Source organism: Plodia interpunctella, chromosome 10 (genome assembly GCF_027563975.2).
Source record: "Plodia interpunctella isolate USDA-ARS_2022_Savannah chromosome 10, ilPloInte3.2, whole genome shotgun sequence".
Lineage (NCBI taxonomy): Eukaryota > Metazoa > Arthropoda > Insecta > Lepidoptera > Pyralidae > Plodia > Plodia interpunctella.
The window spans coordinates 5,429,159-5,454,226 of NC_071303.1; the positions used below are offsets into that span (position 1 = coordinate 5,429,159).

Genomic DNA, 25,068 nt, shown 5'->3' on the forward strand with positions numbered 1-25,068 from the left:
CGATTCCCTAACCGCTTGTAACATATTTTTCCAAGTAATTTATTTGTTGTATCGCCTATTGCTTTTATTTCCTCATTGTAGATATTTGGTATAACTTATTTGTCATTTGTTATTTCAATGGTCGAATTTGGAAAATATTAAAGTGATTGACACTCAAATAGGTACAGTATAACTCACAAACACGCGTTTTAAGCTCAATTTCTTTAATAACAGAAGCACAACGAAGTGATACTATTGCTCCGTCTTCACATTTTGAGGTACGGAACTTAACAAATAACATACAATAGACCATTTAACTAGAGGTAATGTCATTATTACCAATTCATGGTAGAGTCAGATTTGAGGCCATTAACCAAAACATCTATCATCATTTAGACTCATTTAAAACTTAAGCGTCTGTCAACTAAAGAAAGAACCTTTTACGTATCAACTTTTTCCACACGGTTCACCATTTTTAATGGCTGACCTCAGGGTGAACTCGTGACTTGCCATTTTCAAAAGGTTTTAATAATGTTTTAATGTATTGAAAAACTGATTTCATTCTTACACCTACTACGCCATATAGTCACAAATATAATAATATAATATAAATGAAATAACCAAAAGTTTTGAAAATAATAATGGGATAAAAACAGATCAGTTTTTTTATCATTAAATCTTTAATAAATTGGGCGCTTCTTACAAAATGAACAGAACATTATGTAATCTATTCAAAATATTTACTGTTAAGACTTTGAATATTTTAATTAAATGTAAATATGCAGGATGCTTCTCCCCCAAATTCCCTCATTTAACGGTCGTCACGTCCGCTCCTGTCACAGCGTCCCAATAAACATGGCTACCGTCGTTTATCTAACTAGAATAAATAAAGCTTTCAAGGAGAAGTCAAGGTCGCAGAGGTCATTGGTCTCTGAAAAGGCAATTTTTAACAAAATGCCCTTTTTCATAATTAATAGTAATTAGTTTATTTAAAATAACTCTTATCATAGTCGGAAACCTCAAAAATATTAATATGCATCTAAATCTGACGTGAAGTTCAACCCTAATCCGTCTATGTCATACTAGCGACTTAAGTAATTCGCATGTAAAATCACAGCCTTTATCTTCAAAATTATAGGGTTTAATTTTATACTAACCGAATACAACTATTAACTACTTAAGTTATTCTGTAGAGTAAGCCAGCATAAGCATCCAGATTATATACCTAGGTAGGGAAAATTGTTTTGTTATATGAGTCCACCTAAATTACCTCTTCCACCATGACAAAAGGTGGACGGAGTCTTTCACTTGACGGACTTTCCCAAAATGCAGGTTAGACCTTGTGTATCTTATTTGTTGCCGCAGCAGCTGATTAATTTTTATTTATCAGTACATATAATAAAACAGTAGATACATACATATATTAAAACAGTAGAAAATAAATTCCTGTACATTGAATATCATAGTAACAGAGAAAGAATTGATGAGAAGAAAGTCGATCTATATATTTAAAATCTAAAAAAATAATAATATTGATATGATAATAACTTGCGTAATAACTTAAGACAGAAGGTCCCTTAAGTAGGGACTAAATAAATTAATCAACTTGGTAACATGGATCTCACAACTTTTTACGGTAGAAAAACTGAGCTGCGAGACATGGGTTTTTCAATGGGCTGAACAAGGTACAATGATTCATTAACTGCAAATGTAACTTTGTAATTTCCCATATTTATAAGGGTTTACAAAGTTATTAATGCAGTTGGTGTATCTAGAAAACTGGACCGAATTTCCAAAATTTTCAGATTTTCCTTTGATTTAGATACTAAACACTAATTGTATTCTAAATTTGAAGCTTCTATATCTGCTAGAAGTACCTTAGACTTTTGATGATCGGTCAGTCAGTGAGTGAGTTAGTGACAAAATCAAGAAACAAGTTAAAATTCTTAAATTACTGGTTCAAATTGAATAAAATTTGAAATTTACAGTGTTTATACAATACCTGCTTAATTACTGAAAATGGAGGCTTCCTGTTTTATCCACAACGAAGCTATTGGGGTTCGAAGTTGGCCTGAATTGCTTCGAGAAAAGGATGGTACGGCGGTGCCTTTTTTTTGCTCGACTTGCAGGGGCACTGCCGTGCCCCCAGATTTCAGTCGTATGAGCATCTTCTGTATAGGTATCATTACGCTTTGTCTGTACAGTTAAATTTCTCTAGTAATTTTGACTCCTTACCAAAAATTGTTCGGTCACGCGAACGAAGTCGCGGGCATCAGCTAGTTTATTGAATAAAAGACATGCATCTTCTGCAGTTCTATAGTCAATTCATCTTATAAAGTCACTTCACTGATATTAATTTATCAATTTATTTAAACTCAGACTTTCAGACAGACAACAATTGTTCATTTCTATCCACTTGTCAAGTTTATTTTTAAACTAGTTTACTGATGGTGCAGAAACAACTTCATCAGGTAATCTATTCCAATAACGGACCACCAGATTGCTGAGGAAGTGGTGCGATGTGTTGGTTTTAGATAAAGTGCATGACGTCGCATCATGCAATAGTGCCGCCTCTTTGATGTTTTTTTTCTGGACGGCCCGTCCCGGCTTCGCTCAGGTCAAACATAAATATATAGGTGAAAACCGTACAAAAATGCGCCCGGTAGTTTTTGAGTTTCTCGCGAGAAGACAGACACATGCAGCAGTGTACAGTGACTTATATATATATATATATATATATATATATATATATATATATATATATATATATATATATATATATATATATATATATATATATATATATATATATATAATTTTAATTTGTTATAGGTTGTAAGGTTATTTCTGTAAGCTACACTATCGAATTGGGTTAGCCTGTAATGATAGATGTAAGTTGTAAACAAATAAATAAATAATGTGTATTTCCTCATATCATCTAAATGTCCCTAGTTAGGAACTATTGGCTCGCCGGTTGTGTGGTCGACTGGCTCTGAATGCAAGTCCATGAATCACGGGCCACTTCCTTTGATGTGTACAGAAACGCTTTTCTGTTTTCTTTGCCTCAGGTTCATTGGCCTAATTTTGTAGATATATACTTAGTATATGCGTACAACACTATCTTACCCACATGGGTATTGTCCTACTATTTATCATTGTTACATAGGTAATACAAAAAAATCATGTAATAGTTATTTTGTATTATGTAATAATGATTTGTATTTTGTAGTAATACTTATTTTAAAAAATTAGGAATCTTACCATCAGTAAGTCTATTGGTAAATAATTTTCAAGTAGTTAAAATGATCAGACTACTCAATTGGACCACTGAGAACAGAGAACGTTTCTCTTAACACATAATCCGCCAGTCTGCATGACCCACGTGATTACACTAGTATGAATGTCGTCCAAATCCGACCCTTAATGGCGAATGGAAACGACCAAGAAAACACTCAGATGTGATCCAATCACCTTGTTAAAAAACATATTTTCATATAGCCTCAGCAATCGAATTGAACCACTATCAAAAATTAAGAACGAAGCGTATACCCCGATCGAAAGGTCCCAAGTGTGGTAAAATCTGACACCAGTTTTAGCAATTACACAATCGATAAATAATAATAAGTATAAAAATAAAAAAGTTCAAAGGTTTCATGATCTCGAAATTTGTTTTGCCTGAAGGAAGGTCTATATTAGACTATTTTGGGTTATCTTTTACATAACAGAGCATTCACCTTCGGACGCCCTGAGCCTGAGCGGAGATAATCTAAAAACGATTAACCTTACAAACTCCTAGGATACGTTACACCCACAAACAATCAGGTACTTTTGTTACGAAAAGAGAAATTAATCATTTTGTCACCTTTATAAACAAAAATGCTTATTGATAAGCTAAATATTTTACAAAATTACATGTAGGTAATATTTGATTTGTTTTCTTGATGATCTGATGAAAACTAGCAACTACTACCTGTTCCAAATATCCAAGGAAAGAAGATTGAATAAGTACCTATATGAAAAAGTATCATATAACAACATACGATTTTGGATACTCATTGATGTCGTATAATTATTTGTAAATTTTGAGTTTAATGATAATTATATCTCATCTGGTGGGTGTTGTAATGTATGCAATACTTACTTTGTATAATATAATTAGTACTTATACAAAGTAATGTAGGTACATACCTATGTTCCGGTTGATAAGCATGTAAGTATTTTATTTGTTTAAGTGTTCAAACGCTACTTGTCACTTAGCCATAAATAACTCTATAAATACAAAGGTTTACTTAAATCGCACGACTTCTTCCTTTCCTCGAACCTGTACAGAATATTAGATAAGAAACGATCAATGACATTGGGACAAATATTGTTATTTCCAGTGATATCAAAGTATTTATATTAAACCGCAATCTTCAAAAGATGCTGACGAGTGTTATTGGTTAAACTTGTCACAGGGGGATTTTTCTTATATCTCACAATACAATCAGAATACAATAATGTAGGAAATGAAAGTGTAATAACCTCTATTTGGGACGTCGATACATAACTAAACAGTTTTTATTTGCTTGTTTGCTTTAGAACTAAGTACTTGAAAAATCTGGAAGAATACGTACAGTCGACAAGTCAGGTGCCCCCCTTGGATGTATAAGTAAAGCGGCGTATTGACTGTATGTTTGTTGTGTGAATTTGTTGTCTAAATATTTATTACTGATTTATTAAATATTTACACAACAAAAAATGTCAGATATTTCTGTTAATATGAGCATGAAAGAACGTCATCATATTATCTGTATCGCATTTCCTATTTCCTCCTCTGTCATAGAACGTTGTCGAAAACCAGGCCCATGTATAGAAAGGAATATTTCCACACAAGTTTTAGTATTTTACATTTAGTATTAATACTAAAAATGTGAAAGAAATATTGTTTTGTATGTAAAACATTTATTTGCAAAAAACATGAGTACAAATATACAAATTGATGTCAAAATTTGTGTTGTTCATGTTTTACCGAATATAGGCATGCAAATATAAAGAAATAAAGAGGAGCATGCCATACACTACAAATCCAAAACAAAAAAAGAATTATAATATATACTAGCACTAAATTAAGTGAAAGTGTATTTGTAGTTGAATGTTTGAAAAGCGACATAGGCTACTTTAACAATAACAACTACAGATAGTTCTTTTTTCATACTCGGATGTTAGTGTATGTTTGATCCGCTGCATAAAATTTGACGAGTGCCTTCAAAACAGTGCAAATTCCCACACATACTACGGTCGGAAAAAATCAAAATTACTCGAAGATAATTTTAAAAATAGAATTCCTTGGTTAGGCGACCTGCAACGACAACTCGCGTGTTCCGTATTTAAAATTTTGTTCATTTTTAAATTTGCTAGATACGAAATTATACAACACTCGTGTGATTGGTTAAACTTGTCAAAGAGGGATTTTTCTTATATCTCTAAAATATAAATTTTATAACAATAAAAGGCAATTGTTTTTTAACTTATTCGAAATTAAAAGTAATTAATTCCAACTCGCATGGGAATTTATTCTTGCGAACCTTGGCTAGCGGAAATATTTAAATAGTATTAAATATTTATTCCATATCCTTAATATGAAAGCATAATATTTACCACGGCTAGGGAATGACAAAAAGCTATAATGAAATAGCGTTTTTATAATTAACCAAGTGGGTGATTCGGCTATTCACCTGCTTTCAAATCGTTTAGTCGTAAATGGGAAAACTTTCGAATCCCAGGACATTCGCACAGGTAGATTTGCGGTCTATGATCCATACCAGGTATGCACAAAATAACAAAAGCAGAGAGATAAATCCGGCAGCTAGGTAGATGGGTCGACGATGTAAAGGAAATTTGGCGTAGAGGACGGGATACAGGTATAGGATTCCTTCCGTCTACGCCGTGTAGCAATGAGTCACGTATGAAAGATAGTAGATGATTATAATAAAGACAAAAAGACCTTGCTTAACGTATCCGGCTGAATAAGGAGACACGTCGCCTTTCCAAAATTCCGCTTGTTCTAATAAGATTCCGGTAGAATGAGTCACACACTACTTCCTGAGCAACGTTAACGGACTGAGTTGCCATTGCCTTCTCCATTTCATACACTTGCTGATAAATCGTCATTTAGAGGTAGGTTTCTTCAAGATTTTTCTGGACCTTGAGACCTTTTGGTTCACAGGCAAGCGTCCTAATCACACACACCACTGCTAAGTCCCCTTCGCCCTCAATTTTCATTGCTCAAAATCATCCGAATCTTTAGAGTAAATAAAAAAGGTTTGAGAATGTTAAATCTATATTATCTTTATTCTATGCTCGATGCCAACAACCGCTGAATAATATCCTGGCGATTATTTTACAATTTAACTTTTCCCATCAGCATCCGGCACTACGCCGCAATTCTACTTGTGTAGTATTCACATCATTTGATTTGTTTACATCTGTAGCCGATAAAATGTTTATGAAATCTCTAAATATTCAGGGACAGAATACTCAAACGAATATTCAGCGAACGTGTAGGCTTTCTTACTTCAAGAATTGTGTTGAGATCGCTACGCGAACGTCTTAGCTAGTCGTTTCTAGCTACCACCGTAGCACCGCTACGATGATATCTCGCGCTACAACTTTCGTACCAACCTGAAATAATTTCTTTTTCAACTATAGATTTAGAAGCGGGCATATTATTTGCTTGAATGTGCATTATTTTCATTATTATCAATGCACTAACATGTAATTTAATTATGAGAATATATATAATGACAAATAAAATTAACAATAGTAAAATTTTAACAAAAATTTATTCTTAATGATGACGAATAAAAACGAATCAGTAAACACTATCGAGTTTCTACTACACTTTTCAAAATATCATGCAATTTGTGGACAATTTGTACGTCGTATTGCGGCTTTTAGAAGCTTTCAATTCAATTGTATTTTCCCGGAACTTTTCCGAAGCACGTGCAACCTCTCCATGTCGATTTGAAAACCAAATTGTAGTAAAATAATAACTATGGAGTAGGTAAAAGATTTATGATTATATAGTGAAGTTTTTTGTGAAATAAACGTATTTAATAAATTGTTCACAGGTCATTTCTGAATACAAATATAAGTATAACCTTGCTTTAATTTAGCCCTATGTAAATAGATAAGGATGTATCCTTATGATTATATAGGACACGTGATACGTATAGGATTAGTAGGTGCACAATTTAAAGGGCTAAATGGCGTTCCATAATGAAGGCTTAAAATAGATAAATTTACGAAAACTTGGATGGATGAGGGTTCCGCCGTCTTACTGTTAACTGAATTTACATCGAAGAATTTGCGTTCAATTTCAACTGTACTTTCGACGAGTGCTAACATTTTTTTTCATTTAGACAATATTACGTTCTTTGCGTTTATCTACGCATCTTAAAATAAATTTCTAAATTAACTGCCGCGGTACTATATTTCCATGTCCTTCCCTGTATGTCCCATTTTCTAGACTATTCTCGATATCGGCATCTCGCGAGAAAAAAATTTTCGCCGAAAGCTAGTAATTTCAATTGTCGAAACCAAATCTAACATCACAAAACACCTCGAATATTTTATAAATAAAAAAAGCACTGCGCAAAAATTCTCGGGTACATATTACAGTGGGCTGTTTAATTCAGACCGGGCGAACCGCGCGGCGTCCCGCTGGCACTCAGAGCTGTCTCAGAGGCATTCAAACCCAGCCACTGACCCGGTTATTACTGGATATTTCCCGTGAATCATTTTCTATATCGGTCCAATTAACTAATATCGGTAAGTTAACTAATATCGCCATTCTCTCGGTTGAATTTTGTTTGATACATATTTATTCTCAGCATATGCAAAAAATCAATTGTGAACAAAACTTAATTAAAAGGGAACTTAATAAAAATACACGCACTACTATCCGTAAGTTTCCATAACCTCTCTTTTACTAGGAACTCTACTTAGCAGGACAATGCAAACCATTTCTTTACCACTAATAGGAAAAAAAGTCGGAGAAATATCTTTTTATGACTTCCAGAAGAACGTATTAAGAAAAAACACATTAGTTTACGTAATAGTATACTATAAATAGTAAACTATTAGCTTATATTTCCACAACTTATGCTGTGGTTCCTCTCGGTTCGAATAAGTAACACTGATGATACGCGCTTCCTAATACTCCGGTGAATTTGGGCTCGTAATTGTAGATGACATAGTCGTTTTCCTCGGCGGCGCTCACGAAGGAATGCGTATTTTTCCTGCACTCCCTCACAAAGAAATCCATGAAATATCTGTTCGACTTGACTGCGTTTATCGAGCTCGGATAGTTCTTAGAAAGTTTCCACTCGTATGCGCTCTTTTCTGGATGGAATTGCACGCCATAGAATGGATATCTGTAAATTTAAACGATTCGTTATATATCGAATACTCCTAAGCCTTATAAAACCCTTTAGCTGGCATTTAAAAAAGAAATACTTAGGTATTAAATTACATTTTACAATATTCAAATGATGATTATTATATTCTGTATAATATTATCAATATTGTAATATTCCGTCTTCAAATATTGAAAACCACTTTAGATTGAATATACAAATTACTTAAGTTTGTAACAAAATTAATAACACGAATAGTTAATTGATAACAAAATGTGAAACCTTAGATACTAGACAACTATAACATGAGATAGATCACAGATCGAATATCATAAATGCATGAAAAGATAGTCTGAAAACGTCCGAGCCACAAACCTTGTGTGTTCAATAGAAGCAATAAACTTCACACCGTTGTCATCATCAGAGTAGGATGTTACACGCCAGTTCTCAGTCAAACCATGGGAGATCAAGTTCTATAACAAAGGGTTACTTTAATTACCAATTTGAACACATGAATGCCCAAAATGAGTGCTATAATTTCAGGGTTCATATTCAAAAAATGTATGTGAACGTTGAACGTTGCTTTTTATTTTAATGAATTTTCTCCGTTAGAAACTTTACTTATCTAAGACTTATCAACTATGTCGAAAGTGCAGTCAGCCAATAAATCAAGTTTATATTCAATAAAAAAAGTTAATCCCAGACGTATTCTTGTGTCTTTTTAGTAAAAGAGTTCGTAAAATATAACTTGTTTTAGGGGTCAGTGGACTAAAATAGGTTGAGAAATACTTATCTAATACAATAAAATCATACGAACGTCGTCTACAATGCAGAACTGATGAGCGTTCACTGTGACATGTTCTGTGGCCAGCAGCTTGATTATCTCCACCGGAGCGTCCTTAAACATCTTACTGGTACGGAAGTCTAAAGGAAAAATTCATCATATTTTTAGGGTTCCGTACAAAAATGAAAAATCGGATTCGTGCAACTGTCTGTATGTACGTCCGTCTTTCACAGACAATTTACTCCGAAACTATGGTACTAAATCAGGTGAAATTTAGTAAGATGGTGTAATCCTAGAGCCCAAATACGGATGTGTAGAGTAAATAAATATTTTTATCAAAAAGGGGTAATTCTCGAGGGGTAAATTAGATTACATTGCGAATTTTATTGTGTAATATATAAAATGAAAAGGCTCGTTATGAGAATCACAATTATAATTTTTGTTATTACTGTTATAACATATATAGTTTCAGGGTGGTTCTCAGAGCGATTCAATCGCTGCAGCCGCGCTGTTATTACAATTTTTAAAATTTAACAAAGATTAGTTATATTACAAGATTTTAAAATTTATGAATGATATGATTTTGGAAATGATTCCTTCTTCGAGAATCGCACTATGATTTTATTCAAGTATATAAACTCTAAATTATACGAAACCCCCCTCACACGAATTCAACTCGAGCTTGACCTGTATTATTTAAAGAAAGCATAATCAAATTTTATTATTATACTGAAAATCATTCCTCAATTTAATTGAGGCTTTTATTTCAAGTATAAAAATATATTATTTTCTTACCATCAGTGAAATCCAAAGGAATATTGCTGTAGGAGTAGCAACGGATCCTGTTCTCCTCCTCCCCTCGCCCAGAATCTATGATGATGAGGAGCTCGAAGCCAAGACACGTGCCAAAAATCGGAAAGTAGTCGCCATTGTCATTCAGCTCCTGGGCTATCTCGTAAATGTGCTGGCCCGCGTCGGCGTAACCATCTGATTGGTTGAAGTACGTCGCTCCTCCAGGGAATAACACGCTAGGGCATAGATATACTTATCATGCATGACTTGTCCTACATGCAAATATTTGTGACAAAATATGAATGTACATAAAATTTGCAACTTGTACAACATCAAATAGGAAAAATGTCCGAAAATTATGACGGACCAGAGATTGGAAAGTTACACAGTATATCCCCGGGCAGAAAACTAGTTCAGTATCGTTCTTTGATAGTTTGGATATGCTTCGCTATACTAACTATGAACAATAAATTTGTTTTTTATTTTCTACCCAACTAAGCCATTCGCAGCCAAGTAAGCCAATACTTTACTTACCCATTTATTTTGCTTAAGATGTCTTCATAATAAGCACGGTCTTTCCCAATCCTGAAATTTAGAACAAAATCTGGTTCACACCAATAATTCAAAAATAAATAAAATCGAGTCATAAATATGAATATTAGTTTTTATTTTTTCGTCAATCGGCAATATTATTTCCTAGAATATTAGTAGCCCAGTAACTCAAAACTTTTCGTTTTTATGATTGAGTTAGCGATAAGTAGGTATATTTTTATCTAAGCACTCCATTCAAAACTGAAGTGATTGTATAATCTCTGAATGATACCTATCTAAGATAAGAAATCGTCATAATTATTTTTTTAAACTTTACTTACATTATAGGCACCACCCTCGCTCCGGCCGCCTCTACATCTTTCACGTAAGACGCAGCAATGTAGCTTGTGTAATTCTCGTCAGGGTATTTCCCGTGTAAGTAATATGATTGCTCCTGTGATAGTACCCCAATGATCGGCCGGTTATTCACTAACGGCAGATCTTCAGAAAGTATAACGGCAGCATAGTTGCCATGGAAAATACAAAGAACGGAAAATATTGGCAAGAGCATCGTGACCCGGCCTAACTCGCTAATGCCCAATTTTTTCATTATCCCGCCAATATGTATCCGATATTATCATTGCAATTAAAATGATATACATCTGAGCAATTAGTTTCGGTTAGATTTAAAGAAAATTAATCATGTTTTTTTACTTTGCCGACGTTTTATCACAAGCGGAATCTTTTAGCTTTTTTTTTTCTATTAGCTTTATAAAATATATTATGTAAAGCAGGAAAAAGAAAATATGTTGCAAGAGTTATGTTAGTAAGTAGGTACATGAAATGAAAAAAAAAGGTTTTGTAAAAGAAAAATAACATAACAATTGTTCTGTTTTATGGATTTTTGCTATCAAAGAACGATCCTTAGTCATGCGTCTCGCATTCGAGTCTATAGATATACAAAAAAATATGTCTAGTGAATATACCTAATATCACATATGCCTAGTGAATATACGTAAATTCTAAAGGTTTCTCAATGGTGTTGGTTTTTGGCGAGTAGCGAAATGTAAAAACAAAAAGGTTCTAAACTGTTGCTAACATATTCTCATATATATTAATAGTAACAAAGTGTTATGAAAAAGAAAAATTTGGCCATTTTTCACCTTGATCTGGTAATTCCACTAATATCCCATATCCCACTTCCTACTAATATTATAAAGGCGGTTTGTTTGTTACTTCTGCCCACTCAAACGGCTGGGCCAATTTTATGAAATTTGGTTTTGGTGTAGCGCATAGTTAACTAGTAGAACTAGTAGTAATATTACTTTTTATTACTAAAGTACGCTATTCCCATAGGAATTGTTTAAAAAGTCTGACAGTCAATGGCGCTTTATAAAGTAGATGAATAAAAAGTTTTATTCCATAAAAACGTAAGTATTTTTTTAATAATTACACGGATAATACTGCGGTGTGCAACTAGTAATTGATATATTCATTTAGGAGCAAACATGCTGATATATGAAAGCAGAAACGTACTCATAACACGAGCTCACACAATAAAAAATTATCACTAGATCACCGTAAATGTTCGTAAAGACCCTTGGATCTTCCCCTATTCGGAGTAGTGATGCTCAAATTTTACAAAAATTATTCTACTATACTACAAATTGCAGGCATGAATAGTCTATTAAATTTAAACAGTTTTAGTAAAAAAACACGTCAGAAATCTCCATTCCAAGAGAAAAAGAAAAGTATTTTTTTAAAAACATTTATTGTACTAAGTATAAATAAAGATTTTCGAATTCATTAGACATATTCGAGTGTTTAAAACTAAAATTAAAGTTACAATTAAAGTTAAAGATATATTTTATTTAGGCAAATTTCCTATACACTACACGTACAAGTTGAATTTGTTTGTATATCACAGTCGAAAATTCTTCAACCGTCAGCCGACCTTGGTTCGAAGAAGTAGCATTGTTCATAAGAGCTGACCAACCCTGTGAATCTGGGTTGGTAGTTATAGATCAAATGTTGGTTTTCTTCAGTTTTAGTAGCAAAGGCATGAAGATTCTTTCGGCATTCTGATACGAAGAAATCCATGAAGTGGCGATTCGCCTTCAACGCTTTGTAGGAGTGAGGATACTGGTTATTCCACTCGAACGGAATTTTCTCAGGATGGAACTGGACTCCGTAAATTGGATACCTGAAATTAATAAGCAGATACCTAGTTCATACTTTATTTTTTTATAATATACGTTTATTTTCATATATATAGTCTATATATATGAAAATAAACGTATATTTATTTGCATAGAACACTTGCATAGAACTAGAAACCTCGCAGGTATAGGTAGCTGGCATCATAAGCAACAACGTTTGTTCTACGACTTTTGATAATTCGTTAGATTTTAATTTCATACAGAAAATATATTAATTTCATTTTGCGATAGCGACTCTTCCTTCGCGCATCGTAAAAAATAGGTAAACAAACTAGCGTATTACAGGGTTGGGGGCGGGGCTAGCGGCGGCGGGGCGCTAGCGCCTTTGAACTCTCTTTGACCTGCCGCCCGGCGCATCGCTTCGCCAGTCGGTACGAGCCTGCGCGCGCGTCATGTGTTGTTGTTATTATTGCGTAGTTACGCAAATGTTTTCGTTGCCGCGTACTTATCATGTCGATTTGTTTTCACCATGCCTTATGCGTATTCCAATGTGGAATACACGGAAATGGTGAGGATGGTCGCAAGGTGTAATGATAATGTGTCGGAAGCTTGCCGCCAATGTGCATTAACGTTCCTGGATGTACGTACACCGAGTTGGGCAAATGTGGATAATAACTACCATGGACCAAAATAATACCTAACTGCCAATGGAACAATGACGTTATTGTAGTCGTTATTTCGATATTAGAAACCTATCTAAAGCACGTAGGTAGGTATTTGTTAATATGCTATTTTATTTGTAATGTAGCCAGTTCTAAGCCTGGTAAAGTACGAAAGGATTGTAGAGCTAGTGCAAATACCTAGCAATACATCAAATAATTATCTAGTGAAGAAATTTAGTATACCTACTAGAGTGCGCGTCGCGTCGTCGGCCTGCTTTTATAAATGAAACGTAAACATAGACTTATAAATGTCGCGATAGAACGATGAAAGCTAAAAAAATCATTATTAATTAAAATATTGATTTTTATCAAAAGTCGTAGAACAAACGTTGTTGCTTATGATGCAGCTATACCTGCGAGGTTTCTAGTTAATTACAAATAACCCTGTAGATATGGCTATGAGAAAAATATACTATATATAATTAGCTACGTTTCTAAGAACACGCTACATCACACTTCACTTTAACATAATATCAAAATAGAGAAAAAAGTCATTGTTTGATACAGAGAGATTAATAAATTCTAATTCTGTGAAATAAAAAAGCAAAATCCAGCGTGGGCCGTTTTTTATGATTTTGGTACAGTCAATGCCCCGGGCTCAAGCATACATATACTAGATACCCCGGGAGGAGCTGTACAGGCATATAATATTGTTTGTGATTGAATCTTCTTACCTCCTGTGCTCAACGGAGGCGATAAATTCCAGGCCATTATCATCATCCGAATGAGAAGTAATGCGCCAGTCTTTAGTCAGGTTGTACGCCTCCATATTCTGAAACATAATTATAATGGATGACATAATACATACATGAATCAATCTATTACGTTATGATATCCTAGGACAGTAAACGAGAGATATCACGTATGAAAAATCATTCAAATAAGTTTTCTGTGGGTATACTCAGTTGGGTTTCCTAAATGTTGGAGGTTGCTTAGTAACTACTTAACATTAGACAATTGTTGCTAGATTTAATTGTTTTTCGGTTGGAATTATAATCATATCTATACCATCCATTTTATTATTAATCATCATCAACCTACCCATCATACTACTACTACCATGGGTAAAATATTGTAATTAAATATAAAATATATATTATATGGACAACACTCAATTAAGCTGAAATTTTGCATGTACTTATACTTATTATAAATTTATTATTTTGTTATATTGTTATTAAACAAAATATTTAAGTTGCGAATACATTATATGCCAAAAAATATTATGAATAAAGAAATGGTAAAGTCAATTGTTCAATGTCAGTCAACGTTTACATCTTTCTACAAAATTTTAAAGTAAACCGGTTTTTATAGTAATCGTGGATTGTTATTTTAATTTAAATCCTACAGTACCCTCTTCATTTTCCAGGATGAAATGTCTATAAGATGTAAACCCGGGATTCGAAGACATTTTTGATTCATAGTTTTTCAATTATCATACGGGAACCTGACCATTTACCGGGATGAAATGTATCTAAGATGTTAACCCGGTATATAAGGTACCTACATACCAAATTTCAAGCAAATCGGTCCAGTAGATTTCGAGTGATGCGCTTTCATACAGACAGACAAAAATTTCCAAAACTATATTTTCGTCATCTATATCAGTAACTAAGTATATTCCATGAAGAACTTTTTTAAATATAAAAAAAAAACAAATTTGGCCTCTCTTCAATTTTATTATATGTATTGATGACAAGCAAATATACCTACTACTTTTCATTCCAACTCTGGTATAGCCGGCTACGGCTCTGAAAACGTTAACGTTAAGCGTCTAAATACCTAGTATTAGGTATGGTTTTGCTAATTCACGTGAAATAGTAGACTGTTTGCCAATGTTCGAAAGAATCAATATTAACTAAATTATAATAACAATATTTCGCACTAATGTACTTAATAGAAAGAATATGTGATCTGAGAATCGAACTTGAGATTGAACCTGAGGCCTCCAAATAGAGGACTGACGTGGTGAATAACGCTAAGAAAAACCACGTGAAACGCTACGCGAAAACATTTTAATACGAACCTTGTCCAATATACAAAATTGATGATAGTTAACTGTAATGTTCTCGTTGGCCAACCACGTGATCACGTCTTCCTCTGCCTTCCTATACATTTTGCTGTCGCGGAAATCTGAAAAATTAAAAGTTATCAAAGTCACAGGTTTGTACGAATACTTCTAACCACGCAGTTTTATGCGTTTAATTCCACATAATATCCACGATCTTTAGCCATTAGGCATAAGACTAAGATTATTGTTATATCATATTCATACGAGACTGGCGGAGATTAGCGTTGAAATAAGCGGTCAAGTGCATAGATAAGAAATGATGGTCAAGTGCATGTGTCTGCTAGTATTTTCCGAAACTGATCCGATAAAGTTGGAATTGAATAACTCACGTAGGTATAAGTAAGTCTGTAACTAAAAACGGACAAGTAACTTAATAAATGTTTTTTTTTTTGATACTTTTAGAGGTAGATTAGAAAATTAAAATTATATCTTGTGAAATCAACTGAAAAGGCTTGTTAAGGATCCCACATTGACATTATGGTACCCACACACATATAGTCAATGTTAATTAATTTTCATATCAATTCATATTCGTATTCATAGCGTCTGTATATATCCGACATTGGGTTCATTTTTTCATTATGCGAAAAATTCCAGATCCAACAAACTAACCCGCAAGGTAAATTGATATTTCTGAACTTTTCCTTTTTTTCAAGAAAGATTCTTAACTAAAATAAGTGGGTAGTCCTTAGCGTTCGACCTCGTTAAAAAGGCGAGATACTATTTATTTACATAGTTTCTAATATATTATACTGCTACGCTAGGTACAGTATTTTACAATGCTTACCAAACATTCATCTTACCATGCGTAAAATGCAGAGGCATATTCCTTTTGGAACTGCAATTCGCCCTGTTCTCCACCTCGCTTCTGCCAGAAGCGAGGATCATAAGCAGCTCGTACCCAAGACACGTGCCGAACACTGGGAAGTAGTCGCCATTGTCATTCAGCTCCTGGGCTATCTCGTAAATGTGCTGGCCCGCGTCGGCGTAACCATCTGATTGGTTGAAGTACGTCGCTCCTCCAGGGAATAACACTCTATTGAAAAAAAAACAGGTGGAAATAAGGGTTTTCGCCAGTATTCGAATTTCGAATCTATAGGGAACTTCACATTTATCCCGCCACAGTTCAGAACTGTATGTTAGGTAGGTACACAAAAGTTTTGCCGCCTTTTGCTATGTCTATTAAAACGTTTATTTTAGAGTACTTTATTAATCCTTTCATTATGTAAGTAACAATGTAGCATATTCACGTGCCAAAAATTGGGTTATAAAATTGTGTTCCATAAGATAAAAAAACATCGAAAACTATGGGATACGCCTCACGCTGTAAAATTTTCGAGCCAGTAAACGGTCGAAAGAAGCTCGGAACACTTCACACGTGAAGACTTATTAAAATATGGACTTCATACAGGTAAGATCTTCAGTCAAAATTAAGTTCATATCAGTTTATGACCCCAATTGACCAAATAATGCAGAACATAACCTAAATAGTGTTATTATTTTCAGGATAATCCAGTTGAAAAGAAGGAAATATTGCTATATTACTGATAAAATTTAAACAAATTGCGTATTCTTTTTAAAGCTATGTACTTACCCATTGATTTTACTCATCAGCTCAGCATAGTAACTTCTATCTTTTCCGATCCTGCAAGTATATTATTACGCAAATACATAAACATAACATTAAATAATGCAATAATTGAGAAATACAATAAAAATAAAATAAAACTTAAGAATTAATTATATAAGTACAATAAAAATTAAAAAACTTAATAAAATGAAATATTTGAAATTTTAATTATTTAAATAATAACAAAGAATTCAAACGATATAAACTTACATTATTGGCACCACCCTTGCTCCCGACGCCTCTACATCTTTCACATACGAAGCAGCAATGTAACTCGTAAAATTCTCAGGATATTTATCCTTCAGTTGATAAGACTGTTCCTGAGCTAGTATACCAACGATAGGACGACTGTTGAGCTCCATCTGTTGCTCAGTTTGGACCAGCGAAGTTGCATGGCAGTGTAAAAAGCACATCACTGTGAACACCAACAGAATCTTCATGGTCACTAATATTAACCAACTTCCCACCAGTCCACCCGATAGCCTACAACAACAATAACTTCAGATATATACACAACTAGTTAGATGTTATCACCGATATTGTCTTATAGATATGCCTGATCTACATTTTTATCTAGTACAGAGACGTTACCCCACTCATAGATAATGATGATAGAGATAAGTATTATGCAAAAAGATGTAGGTATCTAATTTAAAAATGATATTCACTTTTTATACACTGACCAAAGAAGCAGCATATTCACAACATCGTTCACGACAATACAACAGGCCACAAATACTATTTTTGATATTTTAAAAATAGAACTCGCTTTCATGGCAGTGCGATTACGCTAAAACACCTAGAGTGTTCAAAAATAACTAAAAAGAAATATTATTTTTAAAGCCAAACAATTTTGAACTTTATTTTAGTTTATTTTTGAAATGTATTGAGTTTTGTGTTGCATTGATACTTAACTGTTCTAAAAATTCAATTCAGTTTTAAGATAAGATTAAGGCTAAGATAGATGAGTTCGCTTACTTTCATGATCCTACCTATGTATGATCTCAAATGTTTGTATAACTCTCTTAAAATCTTGTATTCAGATATTTTTGTTTGTTATTTGCTACAGGTATACACGGTATCACAACATAACTGCAACTGCAATGAATCACACGCATAACTTATTTTAAAAAAGATTTATCATATTTAGTGCGTAATTAATTTAGTTTAATAAGTACTTGGTAATCATTAGTAAATAGGGCTGATATGGCCTAATAATATAATTGCTAGTTAGTTATAGTTAATACTGGCTAAATAATATAACAAATAAAGCAGGGGGAGGGTTTTGGGGTTTAAAAAAAGTTAAGATACAATTTTAGACATTCGTAAATCTATTATTCGTAAATTCGTACGGCACATCTCATTCATTATTATTTCTACACCAAAAAATTTGGTTTGGATTACCTCACCCCGCATACCCCACGCCGCCGCCGTACTGTCTTTTACACCCCGTAATTAACAGAAAGTTACTTTAACCCTTCCAAAGGTGGGGGGGGAATGTTGTATGGGACTTAATACAATTTTCAAGATAAAAAGCTGAAAATTGGTAAACATGCTCTTCATCATTTTTCTTAAATGACCGAGATTTTACAAAGAAATTCAGGCGGGCAAAAGCTAGTATGTAATATACTTAAATAAAATAACATGCTCTTGCCAGACGTATTCGAAGATTACTTTTATAAAGAAAGAAATTGATTATATAATAATGATGTATAACTTAGTTTATTTATTAAGTTATTAGTAGTTAGGTACATTAAACTTACAATCATCCAAGTAAGACTAAGAAAAAGGTTTTTATTTACAGTCACTACCGGTCGGATTTTATTTAGAACTAACTGCTGTTTCCAGGTTGACCGCGATTTCTAGGTTGACCCTATGTCCTTCTCCATACTTCAAACTACATATAGGTATGCAAGATTTCAAGAAGATTTGTTAAGTAGATAGACCTCTTGGTAAAAATGAAACAAACTTACTTTCGCATTTCTAAAATTAGGTAGGATTAGGATAGTTAGGATAAGTAAGTAGTAAAACAGTGACATTGCGCTCGTGATGTTTGATAATGCAGTGACTAGTAAGTACCTACCTACCTATCTGTCATTGTCCCAGGACCAAGACCAAGACCAAAATTGTAGGTACCTATGTACCTGACTGTAGACATATAATTAAAATTTAGAAGATAAACTTACCACGTGTCTTCTTATTTAACATAGTCAACAATATTTTATAACTTAATACAATGAAAATAGGCAAATTCAAGATAAACATATTCACTTTTGAAAAAAATCGACTAAATGGTTATTGCAGATTGTATCTACATAATGCAGTCAATTGACATACTTGAATAGCGCATGCGCTTTTCGTACAAAATTTGACTTGACGTTGCTAGTTTCAAGATGAAGTTTCAGTAAACAAACGCAAAGACCTAATATAATACCACCACAAACATCGATATAGAATAAAAATACCTATACAAAGTTTTTATTCTTTATATTTGTATTCCATACAAATAATACATACATAATATGAGCCGCGACCCGTTCAACCACTGCATAATGGCGGGAAAATGTAGATATCAATTCAAATATCGAAGTAGTTAGGTAACCATGAAAGAATAAAATGGGGGTATTATTTATCTGCGATGTAATCAAGGTTATCCCTTGAAAAAGCTACTAAATGCACCTATTATATCTGGGCAACCAAGGTGTACCTACTTGTCTTCCGGGAGGTGGCTTAACTGTACGATTCTATGTTTACCCAGAGACGGTCCCATAAGTACCTATAACAAAATTTGTGACATGTAAATATAAGTAACAAAATTTATAATTATTTTTCTTGAATCACATATATTATATATAGATATATATATATATATATATATATGAGTCAAAAAATGCTTATCAAGCTAAACAACTATATATATATATATATATATATATATATATATATACGCCGTATACTCATACAGATGAGTCAAAAAATGCTTATCAAGCTAAACAACTTATGCTAAATGCGTCATTTTCTCATGTCTTAGCCAGCTTCACTAAGTCGCCGAACTCAGACTCATGACGACGCGAATACGTGAACATTGCGTAGTCAATATGAGTGCTTTTATTTACCGCAATGAAATCCATCAATGTATACCGAACCGCCAAAGTTTGGCAAACTGTTCGACGCGACGACGCTGGCACTCAAAAAGCTGAACAACGCGGCGGCGGCATGCAGGACAACCATTCACTCACCCGGTCGATTCGGTCTAGCTAAGAATCCGAGCAGACCTTCAATGTACCTAATGTAATATCTGTGGAGCAGACCTAATCCTAGCTATGGCCCTATGGCATAGGTTTAGAAAAGGCCCCGCGCAGATCCATCCATGCATCCATGGAAGAATAAAGAGTGGTCCTATTTTCTATGGCATGATAATATCTAATACACACAGATTTTTGACTGGCTCATATCTGTGCTAATACCATAATATACCCATGACCTGAAATACGTACCTACCGTAATCCATTTGGTGCGTTTTTTTTACACATTATTTTTTTAGAGAAAGCTTTTATATCCATATTTTTTTTTTGCTAACAAAAAGCCAAAAAAGGTTTAGCTCGTGCTCGTGGCTCATCCGCCATATAGTTAGCGAGCCCAACTGTGTTCGGATTAAAAATAAGCAACCATGACCAGCCGCCGCGAACCGAGTTCGCTGTTCAAAAAGATAGCGGGCTTTGCAATGATAATATACTGGCGAACTTTGTCAAACGAACAACAAAGCTCACCCATAGCCTATTAGGCTCATCAGAGGAATGGACTGTACCTAAGTAGTAGAAATTCTTGTTTATCAAATAACACCAAGCTTGACCATTCTATTTAGTACAGCTACTGCAGTGGCAAATAAATGTAATAGGGAGTATTACTGCACATTTATCCCGCCAGAGTACAACACTGTATGTTAGGTACACATACAAAAGCTTTGCCGCCTTTTTCTATGTCGATTAAAACGTTTATTTTAGAGTACTTTATTAATCCTTTCATTATGTAAGCATTTGTTTATGAAAATATACAACAATGTTGCATATTATTCATAAAATCAGTAGATACTCCGTCAACGAAGTATAAGTACTTCGTTGTACGGAGTACCTACCTAAATCCATGGCACCATTATATTTTTTTTATCTATGGTAGCATGGTAGGTAGGTACACAGATATAAGAACTTCAATGTATTTGGGGGTTACTAATTTATCTTTGTTGTATGAGTGAAACAAAGATAATGATGTAAGTAATAGATCAAAGTTTATATTTTGAAACACTAAAATATGTTTTGTCTCTTACTGTCAATTTCAAATAAGGTGCGATAACCGGTTAAATACCGGTTAAAGGAATAACAAGGTTTATGATGATTGAACCCGGAAAAAATAGCTAAAGATAAGTTTATAAAAATATGTATACTTAGTTTCAAAAAGCGATGAGTAAAAAATTATAATTTATATTTTTTATTATTCCCTCTTAATATACTGTATTTTTTAATACGTACTATATTATAAAATTTTTTTAAAATGTTGGCAACCCTAATACAATATAAAGTTTTGTTTGACTTGTTGAAAGTTTACATATTTTAGCATTATCGCCAAAATATAATTAAAATTTAAATAGGTAGTAAACTATATAGTACATTACATACATACATAAAATAATATTTTATTGGACTTGAAGGTACATGGTAATATTGAATAGATAGAAAATTACTGAAAAATAAAACGCAAAGCCTTAAAAATTTGCTTCCTTTCCCAGTAAAAGAAAAGACATGTAATAAAAAAAAAACTCGTCAAAAGAAAAATGCCGCTGCCAAAAAGAAACGTAGTGATAAAGGTATTTTCTTATTAAATAGTGCTTTTACTCCCATCGAATCATTTATTTTAAATGTGTGAGTGTATATTAAAGTTCAAGAAATTGTAAGATTGAAATAGTTCCTTGGAAGGTATAGATAATGATTTACTTTGTTTTAGGTTGGTTTCTTGCGTTGACAGTGGATTTCGCATATTCTCGTTTTTAAGTCAAATAAACGGTGTAAAATGTTCGAAATGGTGAGTATTTTAATATGTTCTTTTGCCTTTAAATTAACAATGATAGGTATTACAGTATAAGTATATAAGTAATAAGAGAACAATGTCAAAAGTCGTGTCATTGTTTTTCAGAATACAGCAGAACCCATGCAGGTGGACGTTCCATTGGAGGATAATGAGAACAATGAGACAGAATGCTACGTCGTTGAGAATCCTACATTGGATTTGGAGACATACGCGGCGTCATATACTGGCTTTGCCAAACTGTACAGGCTAATGTTTGTGGCAGACCACTGCCCTCCATTAAGGTTGGAAGCTTTGAAAATGGCTATCTCATACGTCATGACAACATACAATGTAAGCCTGTACCAAAGCCTTCATAAGAAACTAGCAGAAGCTGTAGCATCTTCGGGTTTGCCTGATGTAGCAGTTCAAATGGGATCACAAGATATCCCTGTGCTTGACACCATGTGGGTAGAATCTAAAACTAAGAAGGCTGCCATTAAGTTGGAAAAGTTAGATACAGACCTTAAAAATTACAAAACAAATTCAATAAAGGAGAGCATTAGAAGAGGTCATGATGACTTAGGAGATCATTACCTGGATTGTGGAGATCTTACAAGCGCTCTCAAATGCTACTCTCGGGCCAGAGATTACTGCACAAGTGGTAAACATATTATCATGATGTGCCTCAATGTAGTTAAGGTGTCAGTGTATTTGCAAAATTGGGCACATGTTCTTAATTATGTGTCTAAGGCAGAAGGCACACCAGACTTTAATGAAGTACCTGGTAAGGACTCAAACCAGTCAATCTTAACCCGCTTAAAATGTGCTGCGGGTTTGGCTGAACTAGCCACAAAGAAGTATAAATCTGCTGCCAAGCACTTCCTAGCGGCAAGTATTGATCATTGTGATTATTCAGAGCTATTGAGCAGCAACAATGTTGCTATCTATGGTGGCCTCTGTGCACTGGCAACTTTTGACCGTTCAGAATTACAAAAACAAGTCATAGTTAGCAGTTCTTTTAAATTATTTCTAGAACTAGAGCCACAGTTACGTGACATAATTTTTAAGTTCTATGAATCTAAGTATGCTTCCTGCCTAAGGTTACTGGATGAAATAAGGGATAATCTCCTATTAGATATGTATTTAGCACCTCATTTAAATTCTCTTTATATGCAAATTCGCAACAGAGCATTGATTCAGTACTTCAGTCCATATCTATCAGCCGACATGCGTCTGATGGCTGCGGCATTTAATCGCACTGTAAATGCTCTAGAAGATGAGCTGATGCAATTAATACTTGATGGTCAGATTCAAGCACGGATTGATTCCCACAACAAAATATTGTATGCTAAAGATGTGGATCAGAGAAGCACCACATTCGAAAGAAGCCTTGCCATGGGCAAGGAATACCAGCGACGAACATCCATGCTGATCTTGCGTGCTGCAATGCTCAAAAATCAAATTCATGTTAAGGTAGGTTCTACAATATAAAAATACTATCTATCCATGCTATCTATAAATAGTCATAACAAAACTCAAAGTTTTTTTTATATATACACTATTACTAATACATTGTAAACATTTACAATATATATGTGAAACTATTCTAAGTAGTTATAATGCCAATTTTATAAAATTCCTTTTTTTATTTCATATTAAACTCTAATGAGTCCACAATATCTTCATCAAGAAAATGAAATAATAGAACAAGTTTACCAATTTTTTCAGAATGCCGGTGGGCGCGATACTGGCCCTCAGAGTGGCGAAGCCCCTGGATCCAGCACCAGCCTAACCCCTCGAACCTTCGATAATTTACCTTTGTGATGACTTTACATTTTAAGATAGCCCATACTCTTTTGCATGACAATTTAATGTATTTGACTGTCACCATATTTAATATGCACACATGAAATTATCACAATTTTGAAAACGACTAGCAATAAAATAGCATATTGCTTATCCACTGTATATTAGTATGGTGTCAGTTGTTTGTATTCCGTGGTTGATGCTTAGTAAATACATAAAATCTGAATGTCGAACAACTTTATCTATTATTTAACTTTATCGATTATTTTGTAATTAGCTCTGTTAAATCAAATTTATCAATTTGATGGTATATACCTAAATTGTCATGTGAAATTGCTGTCAGGTTTGAAGACACTGTGTACCAATCTACCCGCTTTTCTTTTTTGTTTTGAGAGAATGCTGAAAGTAATCCCAATTCCCAAGTGGGTTGAATGTTAGGTATTCAATTGTCAATGTACACTGGTGACATTGTTTAAGAGAAATGTTTAACAGCAATCACAGACATTTGAACAGCTGGTGCAAGCATTACTTCTTAAAATTGTTTATACTGAATTATTCTATGTAACCACAAAATATTATGTCTACGTAATTTTTAATTAAAAAGTAAAGGCATAATTATTTGTTTTTATTATTACCTTTGAATTTATTATGGCCATTTTTAATTCTAAATGAGCGCCTAAATAAGACAGAAATCTATATTTATATATTACAGCTAAACGTCGAAGTGCGGCTAAACCTAGGTTTAGCTTTTATCATTTCGGGTGCAGCTGTATCTGTACTTCGAGGTTTAGCCGTAACATATACATCTAATATAGTCAAGTATATAGTCAAGAATAAATTGACGGGGTATAAAAACAAAATGTATTGTGTCTATTCTAATAAACACAACGGTCACTTGTCTATTTCATTGCATTGTATGACTGTATTTTTAATTATCTAATGTTTATATTTGGATCGGGTTTTTACTCCAAAGAAATGAGAAATGTGCCTTCACCTGTTTCTCATCATTACTGTACATACAAAGTATCTAACCTCTTCTCTAGTAAGTCCTTGTATGTATATGTTAATGTGTTAGCTAACACAAAAACATTGTATACTAACAGAATAGGGCGTGGCCAAAAGTGATTAATTATA

At 33.7% G+C, this 25,068-nt stretch overlaps 3 protein-coding genes across 8 annotated transcripts; 1 reads left to right on the forward strand and 2 right to left on the reverse strand.

Moving 5' to 3' along the window:
• Window positions 1-6,784: 6,784 nt before the first annotated feature.
• LOC128673183 (gamma-glutamyl hydrolase-like) lies at window positions 6,785-11,092 on the reverse strand. The gene is made up of 6 exons (XM_053750854.2): window positions 10,827-11,092; window positions 10,489-10,539; window positions 9,958-10,190; window positions 9,196-9,302; window positions 8,754-8,851; window positions 6,785-8,396 (listed from the first exon to the last, which is right to left on the reverse strand). Exons 1-6 carry the CDS (start codon window positions 11,054-11,056, stop codon window positions 8,123-8,125), a joined length of 993 nt encoding a protein of 330 aa, XP_053606829.1. The 5' UTR covers window positions 11,057-11,092; the 3' UTR covers window positions 6,785-8,122.
• A 1,146-nt stretch (window positions 11,093-12,238) lies between these two features.
• On the reverse strand, window positions 12,239-19,392 carry LOC128673165 (gamma-glutamyl hydrolase A-like). 5 transcript variants are annotated; one of them, XM_053750818.2, is made up of 8 exons: window positions 19,254-19,392; window positions 18,046-18,165; window positions 17,278-17,550; window positions 17,032-17,082; window positions 16,241-16,473; window positions 15,393-15,499; window positions 14,041-14,138; window positions 12,239-12,688 (listed from the first exon to the last, which is right to left on the reverse strand). In XM_053750818.2, exons 3-8 carry the CDS (start codon window positions 17,505-17,507, stop codon window positions 12,424-12,426), a joined length of 984 nt encoding a protein of 327 aa, XP_053606793.1. In that variant the 5' UTR covers window positions 17,508-17,550; window positions 18,046-18,165; window positions 19,254-19,392; the 3' UTR covers window positions 12,239-12,423. The 5 variants fall into 5 exon arrangements, with proteins under 5 accessions (XP_053606793.1, XP_053606791.1, XP_053606790.1 ...); XM_053750816.2 differs by lacking the exons at window positions 18,046-18,165; window positions 19,254-19,392 and adding an exon at window positions 17,751-17,880; XM_053750815.2 differs by lacking the exons at window positions 18,046-18,165; window positions 19,254-19,392 and adding an exon at window positions 17,736-17,826.
• A 2,381-nt stretch (window positions 19,393-21,773) lies between these two features.
• Window positions 21,774-24,549, forward strand: LOC128673030 (COP9 signalosome complex subunit 1-like). 2 transcript variants are annotated; one of them, XM_053750614.1, is made up of 4 exons: window positions 21,774-21,928; window positions 22,066-22,143; window positions 22,255-23,601; window positions 23,857-24,549. In XM_053750614.1, the coding sequence occupies exons 2-4, from the start codon at window positions 22,132-22,134 to the stop codon at window positions 23,950-23,952; spliced, it is 1,455 nt and encodes a 484-aa protein (XP_053606589.1). In that variant the 5' UTR covers window positions 21,774-21,928; window positions 22,066-22,131; the 3' UTR covers window positions 23,953-24,549. The 2 variants fall into 2 exon arrangements, with proteins under 2 accessions (XP_053606589.1, XP_053606588.1); XM_053750613.2 differs by having other exon boundaries at window positions 21,854-21,983.
• Window positions 24,550-25,068: the final 519 nt, after the last annotated feature.